Source organism: Phaethon lepturus, unplaced genomic scaffold (assembly GCF_000687285.1).
Source record: "Phaethon lepturus isolate BGI_N335 unplaced genomic scaffold, ASM68728v1 scaffold37409, whole genome shotgun sequence".
NCBI classification, from domain to species: Eukaryota; Metazoa; Chordata; class Aves; order Phaethontiformes; family Phaethontidae; genus Phaethon; species Phaethon lepturus.
In genome coordinates this window covers 21038-31269 of record NW_010561967.1, presented here as the reverse complement: position 1 = coordinate 31269, position 10232 = coordinate 21038, and the positions used below count along the sequence as shown (strand labels likewise).

At 36.8% G+C, this 10232-nt stretch overlaps 1 protein-coding gene across 1 annotated transcript in view; it reads right to left on the bottom strand.

The window, feature by feature from the left end:
- Positions 1–948: 948 nt before the first annotated feature.
- The window catches only part of TPP2 (tripeptidyl peptidase II), a gene marked incomplete at both ends in the record, with an annotated part of 30107 nt that continues 20823 nt past the window's right edge, over positions 949–10232 (bottom strand). The window contains 4 exons of the mRNA XM_010294147.1: positions 949–1156; positions 2449–2579; positions 3459–3555; positions 3650–3801. Of these exons, the coding sequence (XP_010292449.1) occupies positions 949–1156; positions 2449–2579; positions 3459–3555; positions 3650–3801 (588 nt within the window). The remainder of the gene's footprint in view (positions 1157–2448; positions 2580–3458; positions 3556–3649; positions 3802–10232) is intronic.

The following is a 10232-nucleotide window of genomic DNA, read 5'->3' as shown; positions in this document are numbered from 1 at the left end:
GAAAAGATGTAGGTGTGTAAGAGCATATACATTAGAAGAAGTGAGGGTAACTACCATCAACCTTGATCAGGCCTCCACCTAAAGCACAAGTTCTTACTGGGAAGATTATTTACTGTCAAGGAAATTTTGCAATATTTTTAATTTCAAAGTTTTTCTTTTGTAACTGTCTGAAATGCTTTGACAATTTAACTGAATTATAAACAAACACACTGGTCACTTCTCCTTCCATTAAAACACAGCCATATGAAAGAGTTAAGTACAGCAACTAATTAATACTCAGTAACTCAACAGTTAAACATACAAAGTCATAAACTGTAAATTAAAAGCTACATAACTAATCACCTACAGTGGATTTTTTTTCTTCTTCTGGAATAGCTTTCTTGAATGAAGCAGACAAAAACTTAAACCTCAGGATTAGGAACCCTGAATGTCAGGGAAATATGTGCTAAGAAATATGTAAATGCAATTATTTCCAAGGTTTTCTTCCTTTACCTCTACAGACATTACTGACAGCAAAACACAAAACTTCTCTTGTCCATAGTGTAGAAGAGGCTACAGAATGCAGGACTGAACAGAGTAGGGATGTTGTACACTTCTGTGTGTGTACAGCTAGAACAGCGCAGAGGTTAATCAAAAATATTCCCTGAAAGGTACAGAAAGAAGCAATTCAATAAAGCAACCAGCTTTTTCATGGAAATCTGGTACTGCTCTATACCCTTCCCTTAACCTCTACCTTCACATGCACAGATGGGCTTACCATGGATTTGACAGGCTTGGCAAAACCTCTGTGGAAAAAGGTCATTAAGGAAGTACAACATATGGGAACGGCATGAAAAAGTAGAAGGGAGGAATGTGTGAGGCTGTAGACACAAAGGTGGTGCATAATTCCAGGAGAAACCAGCAAAAAACCCAACATGCAAAAGACAAAAATCTGGTCTGCTCTCTTACCTTGCTGTCAAAAAGATCAGTCCATTTTGTGGTTTCCCAGAATGTCTCTGTCAAAGCTTCTGAGCAGCTCTCATGATCCTCATCTTTGCCTTCTGCATCACTGGAAGCAGCCCCTTCTTGGGCCTGCAGATGAAGAAGCTGGTCAGCCAGTGCACTTCCTTTTCGACAAAGTGCATCCACTAAAGTAGTCTTCTGTTTTTCCATTTCACTAGAAAAAAACAGCATGAAAAATATTAAAGACTTTTTGCAGATACCTCATGAAAACCAGAATCAGTGCTATACTGAGTTTAAGCTAAAAAGTTTACAGTGATTAGTACACACAAAATGAAAATAAACAAAGAGAATTTTTAAAGCATGGTTATTTACTATAAATTAAAAAAAAAATTACCTAGAGACACTATGCAAGGTCAATCATTCTTCTAAGTCTGAAATGCCTTTGATGTCTTAAGGCAAGGGCAATTCCAGGTTCTAAAACTGAATAAGCCAGCATCTAGAAATACAGCTTTACAGTTCTTGGCATTATAAACAGTCAAATCTGCCACTAACATAAGCAGATACCATTCTGCTGACTTCAAAGGAACTGCACCCATTTAAAGCACCACTGAATTTGGTGTTCAGTTTCAGATGTTAAGATTCAACCACATGACCTAATGGGTCAACTTACCACGAAATATTTAAAATCAAATTTATTATGTCAGAGCTTTGCTTTTATATCAGCAATTTGAGAATTATACACAAATATTCAGAATAACTAGAACAGACAGACTACTTTTACAATTGAAATATGGTATTTTATCTAAAATAATCAACAAATATGCATCTTCCATTTTAAGGGCCTAATTTTCAAATCTGTTGCTCTACTTGCGACAAACAATATCATGCCACAGACTGTGAAATCCACCAATTATTCTCCAGACTAGGGTGTCACCTTCAAAATTCTGTCTTCCTATGGATATATACTAGTAATTCAGAGGAACAATCTAAAACTAAAGAAAAAAAACGGGTCTCAAAAATACTCTGAAGCACAAGTATGGTCACGACACTTTTCACAAATAAAATCTTTTGCAAGCAGCTACTTCTTAGACTGCTGTCAATTCTGTCTTTCGATACAGTTCCAAAAGGTTGCAAAGTATTATGAAAAGGCAGGTAGCATTCAAAACACACACCTCTATATTGATATTCCAGTGGTCCCTCTGATCTGAGATTAAGCTTAATACAAAAACTTAATGCCCCATTTTTCTGACACATTTAAATCCTGAAAACCCTTGTTTATTTTATTTAATATTTCTACGTAAAAATTTGCAGGTTTCAGTGTGTCTGCATTCTGGAAATATAATAAGAGAAAAAACTAATTTTGCATTCAAGTTTGAAATTACCTGTGCTGCAAAAAATAATACAAGTTATTCAAAAAGGTTATAGTCATTCCATTTCTTGTAAGCAGAGACAAAGTACATAGATTACAGAAATAGGATGCAATAAAATTATTTACTGGCTAGGTACTTTTTTATAGTAGTTGCATCAGGCCTGGGATCAGTCTTCATGGCAAAATACACTGCTAATGCTGTCTGATCAATATGAGAGATTACGGTATTTGCAGCTTCAACAATTTCATCAAGCCTTTTCATTCGTTCCTAAAAGAAGAATAAAAAAGGTGTTTAGAACTATAAAATCACTCTGCTTGATTGTTGATTCTACTAACAGTAGGATAATTGCAAAGGCATGCAGAAATAACATTAGATAATTCAACCTGTCCTTTTTTCCAATTTTTGATTAAAAAAACCTGCTAAGTAGTCTGTGTTATCAAGATTTCCCGCATATGTAGTCCATTTCACTGAAAACAAACTGTAAAATATGAGGTGGGCATATGCAAAATGCAGTTTACAGAAAGGAAAAACACCTTTCAGTACAAATAATCCTCTTAAATATTGGTAGCAGTTACTAATTTTAGAAATAAATATAAAATCAGAATCAAGTAAACAGAAAACTATTCAAGCTACTGACATATACACAAAGCTGTTTATCTTCAAGACAAACAAAATCAGACATATTTAAACTTTTCTGTTTATGGTTCCCATTTTTGAGGACAATGACAGATGGTGGATTTAGCTCTGTCATTTCAAAGTGTCACTGTCCTCAGTTGTCTGAGCAATTCTACTATAAGAAATTACCAATCCAGTAGAGGAGCAGAATGGGATGTATGCTTGTCGCAGCAACCACCATTTAGAATATTGTTGTAGCCAAAACAATAAGGAAGCTTACAATGTGTTTAATGTAACAAGGAGTAAATGATAAGCAAACATACTACAGGTAGGCATACTGTCTGTCTGCTGTGGGATTAAGTAAATCACAGTCAGACAGGCAGCTGTAAACCTCATTAGGAATTTCTGCTTTATAGTACTAAGTACAGCTATGGCAGTCACCTCAAGACCAAACATATGTGAAGAAAGATTCAGTTGTTTAGGCTACATAGATGCATCCAGACAAATCAAGTTTGAAAAGCGTTAAATAACCTTTTCAGAATCCAGCTGATGAAGTCTTGCAACATACAATGGAAGATGATTAGGAAATGCTTCTTTCAACTCATTATACATGTCAGTGGTATCCAGCCTAGGAGAGAGAAGGACATTGCATGAAAGTACAGATTCTGAATTTTTTTTTGTACAGTTGCTTCCAGCTTGTGTAGTCATGACAGCAGACATACTTGGTCATCCACTGTATTTTTAGATCTCTTAAAGCTTCAGCAAATTCTTCTTTTACATCTTTTTCTTTTTCCTGTTCTCTTTCTTTTTCTTTGCTGCCATTTTTACTCTTTGATGGTGATGGTATCAGATGATAGTGAACAGTAAGGACATCCTGGAGGTGGGAAAAGAGACACATACTGAGAGGGATACAGCACACTTTTTTTCTGATGTTATATAAGAGCTAAATCATAGCAAGCAACTACTCTGAGCTATGCATACACTCAAGGATTCTGAGAGCAAAGGTATTAGTCATTAAGAACTCAGGAACTGCTGTAACTTTTTATTTTAAGCAATGCAAGGATGTAAATATTAAAACAGCACACTGGGTATAAGACAAGAAAGACTAAAATTTAGCAAGACTAACATTTTTATATTCATATAATTTTACATAATATTAGTTAGGGAATCAGAAGGGTGGGGGTTTTTTGTTTGTTTATAAAAAAGAAAATAACTTGGTTAAAAGGCAAAGGAAAAAAAAATCAGTTAGTGATTGTACCCTACAAATCTGGCAATAAACAAATGAATAGATAACTGAATCCTAAAAAATAGTACCACAGTAGCATAAACATGAATCAACCCATAGGATACACAAGTTTATTCCTCCTGAGACAATAGTTCTTCCATGTGCCTACTGAATTAGCTGATGCATCCACAGTTTTCCAGTTTGCTGCTACAGACTTCCCAGTTTCACCTGTGTCTGTGCTCAACTTACGTAGACACAACAGCAAGATTTTTTTTTTTAAATCCTATAGGCTAGCATAGAAATATCACTATAGTTTGAATTCCTGCTACACTAGTCAACAACTACCACGAGAAAATCAGCTACAGCTATTTGAAAGGAAAATACCAACTGATCTTAGACCATGCTCTGAAGTGCATTTCCTGAGATGATTTACATATAAATTTGCAAGTAAGCCAGCATTAGATTTCAGTCATGCTTCTAAAACGTCACAATTGCTGGGGGAGGCCATTTTTGTTGCTTTTGGTTTTAACATTGCAATTTTTTAAAGAGCATCTCCCCAAACAGTAAGGGCACATGTCCCACTATTTTACATACAGGATATTTCACAGAAGATCTCTTAAGTTTAAATGCTCTAGATACCATTACTCTTGCAACATCGTGCAAAATAGTGTTGCATGCTCAACTGCTGCGGCAATTTAATTATTGAGACCAATTATTCCAAAAAACATTTGTAGTAATACGTTTCCCATAAACTAGGTCAGTGTTGTGTAATGAAAGGAAATCTTGTGCACAAGATGGACTTACTTCAGGTTACTTAAATAGTAAGTAAAAAGGTGACTGTTATAAACTGCTATGCATAACCTTGAAATAATGGACTTCAACGCTACACTTCTGAAACTATTCAAGAACACGGATACAGAACAATTTTATGTGAACTGATAGTTCAAACAGAACAGCAGCTTGCTATGGGTTACTGAAAACAATACTGGTAAAAGAAAATGACATCAATATTCCCTTAAAACAATTTTTCCAGCTACTTGATAGGTAATCGCAGATGCACCACAAAACTGACATTTACGTATTTTCTTTTAAACCTAGTTTAGAACACTAATCTACATTGAACTTTAGCTTTCACAGGAACTATCCTGCACACATGTATTTAAAGTACGAAGTCCATGACCAGGCAGTACACCTAAATAAAACTTCAGCAAGACCTAGGCCAGATCATGACAAAACAAGTCATGGAGGCAGGCACATGCAGTGGAGGATACAGAAGTCAGAAACATGGTATGAGGCTGGTTAAGGTAATTAGAATGGTGGAAAGCAACAATGTAGTTCATTAAAGAAAACCAAACATTTTAAGATGCCTAAGAAGTTAGTTCTGTACAAAAATCTAAATCAGTAGTTTACAGTGTTTTTTAAAAGACTTCCTCTATTGAGACTAATACTTTCCTAAGAAAGAAACCTGTCTTCCTAGAAATATTCTTCTGCTATTTCAGGATTTCCTTCTTGAAAGTCCTCTGTCGATATTACTTGGCAACATACACTTGGACTTATGTATCTAAATGGCCTCTGCATTCTCAGCTTTGTCTAAATGAGAAGACTCTACTACTCCAGTTTAAGTTTCAAACCAAGCATAATTAGGTTAATAAATGCACGCTTCTGTAGATGAACGCTTCCATTTAAGAGACAAATTCTATGTAGTTAAACCATCAACAGTAAAATGTCATCTCTCCATTCTCTCAGCTAGGTAGTTTTGGTCTCATGAAATTCTGCAAGCATTATGACCATTGAAAGGAAAACAATGAGCTTCAGACCTAGGCACCCTCCTGTTTCAAAAGAGCTTACTGAAAAAGAGGCACGCTCTTCTCTACAGACATCAAACTTATTTAATGGGATAAATAAGGTTTAGGTGCTTATCATTTTTAACTAAACGATCACAAGACCATAAGATGGACTGAAGGCTTCTTTCTTTTCTATATTCTGTCTGTAAACACAAGCATTATTTATAAAGCTTGGCAACCCCCTAGATACCAGAAGATCCCAGGATGACACTGTCATTGCCATTACAGAAACGTTCATCATTAGAGATTAAGGAGAAGAAAGGCAATTCTCCACAATTCAGTGCTTTTATCTGTTTTTTTATTCAAATTTCACTCCAACTCAGTTGAAAGACTGAGAATTGCTGAAGTAGTATACTGGAATTGATTTTATATATAGCTATAAAAAGATACAGAGTTACAGACAGAGAAAGGCAGCGAGCAAGCATATTATGCATTGAAAAAATGACTTTAAGGAAACTTTCAAATTAATGAGAAAGCAGCCCTTTGTTTATCCTCGTAAAAAATTAAGCAATATTAAAAACTTTGGAAGCATATAGGATATGCGCTTTGCTCAGTGTACTCTGTGCAGTTTGATAAGCCTCAGTGAGTTTACTTTTAACTGGAACGACAAATTGTATACATAAACAAGCATAACGCCCTCAAAACAGTCACCTGTTAAAAGAGATTAATTAACTATTAATTTTGTTTAAAGATTTAAATGTAGATTTTTGTCTGATGATTCAACATCTGGTTCTTTATGTGAAAAAGACATATGAACTATTGTTTTTTGTACTTTAAAGCATTCCACAGCAAAACTAACCACAGGAGAAAGCTCCTTGAAGGAACACATCCCCGGTCTCATTTTCCATTTAATAAATACCATGCACATCTACATAAACACATAGTTCAATGTGCATACGAAATTCCTGTCTACTTTAAGATGCATAAAATTTGTGCAATGTTGCTTATTTTTACAGCAATACTCTTATTTAATTGAAAGTGAATGAAGTTTCTTGAAGTCACCAGCCAGGCTTACACAAAATTAAATCATACATGTAATTCATCCTATTTTTGAAGGCCGCCTGGTTAAACAGGGGTAGTGTCTTAATGCTAAAAGGAAGTAATCCAAAACATTTCCTTTTACGTTTGACTTCACAATGGTATTTATTAGTCTTCCACTAGTACATATTTATACCTGCATAGTGCATTTCTTACTTCAGATTGGAGGAAAGGATGGCAAAGTAGGGGAAAAATGTAGAAATTTTCTATCCCTTAGCTAGTTGTTACATATTGCTGTTCAAAAGCTGCATTATGTAAAACAATGAAAAAATTATTCTTACAGACCAGAAAGTGTCAGTGATCTGTTTTCATTCTGACTATGTTCAGGATGAAACTTGGAGACCAAGGGAAAAAAACAAAAAACAGATTACAGAAGTTAGGTTGTGATAGAAGAAAGGTACATCTAACCAATTTGTTTTTCACACAGTTGTTTAGCAGGTACCTCCCCATTAGAGACCAAGGGCACTCCTAAGGGTACATTAGCTTCCCAAGCCATGACAGTAGGGCACTCCCTACTTCAGTGGGGATCAGGTCAAAGGAAAAATACCACTGAATTAATATCACAGGTTCAGTAGTCAGAGAGAAAAGAATTTTTTTTTTTAAGTCCAGGCACACTGAAGACAGGAAGACATCAAGTAAAAACCCATGTCCATGGGTTCTTTCGGGTTTTGTTTCAGGTTTGGACTTTAAAATGAAGTTCCCCAGAATAGCTCTTTGAGTAGAAAATTATGGATTAGGCATACGATTCTGCTGTATGTGTCTAGTAAAACAAAGACACCCGTACTTATTCTGTCGAAAGAACCCATTGACACTTTTTTCCAGTTATAGAAGAATTAACTATCTTCTCTGGGAAATAAGGCTGCCATTTCCTGGCATAACCTCAGACTGCTTTTATGCAAAACAGAGAAGCTGTCAAAGTATGAGCTGGATGAGCAGTCAGGTGGATTGAAACCCACTAAATGGCCAGGCCCAGAGGGTGGTGATCAGCAGCACACAGTTGGAGGCCAATAACTAGTGGTGTAGCCCAGCAGTCAATGCTGGATTCAATCCTGTTCAACACCTTCATTAATAATCTAGATGATGGGGCAGAATGTATTCTCAGCAAGTTTGCAGGTGACACCAAACTGGGAAGAGTGTCTGATATAGCAGAGGTTTGTGCTGCCATCCAGAGGGACCCTAACAGACTGCAGAAATGGGCTGTCAGGAACCTCATCAAGTTCAACAAGGAGAACTGTAAAGTCTTGCTCCTGGAGAAGAATAAACCCATGCACCAGTACATGCTGGGGGTCACCCAGATAGAAAGCAGCTAAGCAGGAAAGGACCTGGGGGTCCTGGTGGACACCAGTTGGAACATAAGTCAGCAATGTGCCCTTGCGGCAAAGAGAGCTTAATGGTATCCTGAGGTGACTTAGACACACTACCAGCAGGTCGAGGGAGGTGATCCTTCTCCTCTGCTCTGCACTGGTGAGGCCACACCTGGAGTACTGTGTCCAGTTCTGGGCTCCCCAGTAGAAGAGAGACATGGATGTACTGGAGAGAGTCCAGCGAAGGTCCACAAAGATGATGGACTGGAGCATCTCTCCTGTGAAGACAGGCTGAGAAAGCTGGGACTATTCAGGCTAGAGAAAAGGCATTTGGGAGGTGGTGGGGGGAATGTCATCAATAGCTGTAGGGAGGATGTAAAGAGTGTTCATTTGTGCACAGTGACAGGACAAGAGGCAATGGCCACAAACATAAACATAGGAGGTTCCCTTTGGACATCAGGAAATACTTTTTCACAGTGGGGGTGACTGAACACTGGGCACCTGTTGCCCAGAGAGGTTGTATAGTCTCCACCCTTGGAGATATTCAAAAGTTGTCTGGGTGTGGTCCTGGGAAACTGGCTCTAGGAGGCCCTGCTCAAGCAGCAGGGTTAGACCAGATGACCTCCAGAGGTCACTTCCAGCCCCAGCCATTCTGTGAAAACAAAAATACTTTCAAACAACCAGAAATACCCACCCTGGATTTCTGGTAGTGTCATGCACATAGATGCAAGCTAACAAGTTCTCTCCCTCCTCAACTAAATCAAAAAATCAAAAAATAATAATAATAAAAAAAAATCTTTCCACAGACTAGCCATCAGTATCAGAGCAAAACACACACGTAATTTACAAGTCCCATTTTTATTTTAACACTCCTAATCCTATAAGAGGGCCTGGATTTGTCTGTGAAAAATATGAAAAATCTACACATACCTTTTTGACTGCCTGGGTCACAAAATAAACATATAAACATGTTTTCTATGCTGGAAAACATCTTAACTACATGTAAACTTACGACAAGGTTCATATTATTTATGAATAAATATTCAAAGCTTGTAAACAAGGAAGCCCTCAGAGTTGCATTCTCAGAAAAATATATTCATTAATGGAGCTCTTATGGATCAATGCTCTGAAATACACAGTGCTTTATTTATTTGCTGCTCGTACACTGATGTCTCTTAGGAATAATAGGTGGAAGTATCAAGAAGACCAGTTTTTATTTTGGCTTGAGTGGGTAGTTATACCACTCAGATCTGAACACAAATCTCTGTTCTAAAAACAAAAGAAAAATACAGAACATGCAACTTCTTGGATCTGTTTAATAGGTTTTGTTATGCACACTGAATTATGATTAGAGTTTAACTCCCTTGCTCAGGATTCACTTAGTGAAGCCTTTACACCCTATTCATCAGGAAAGCTGCACATTCACATGGGATTTTAAATCGCCTTTCTAAAAGTGATCTGCATAATTTTTCCGGTGTAGTATGAAAATAAAATTGCAGCAACGCGCATTAAAATCCTTCTTGTAAAGCCTCATCACATTCCCACGCTGTTACTACACCAAGACCAGAATAAGTCAGGAGGCTCAGTTACCAGCTCACTGTTAACAAAATACCAGATTACAGCAGTAATCTGTGTTATTCACAATTCTCATGATTTATTTCTACGAATCCTGACTAATTTGCATGTCACTCCAGAACACAGTACCTTCAAAACAGAAGAATGTAAATAGCCTTACAACTTAAGAACAAAACAAGAAAAAGAAACAGTAGCCTTAATAAAGGTAACCTATGAAAACATTTTTTTGGGTTTTTTTATAAAGACTGTTTCAGTCTCTGACTGCTGGCAGAATATTGCATTACCTAATGTAAAAATATGAGAAAGCACAACATTAAAC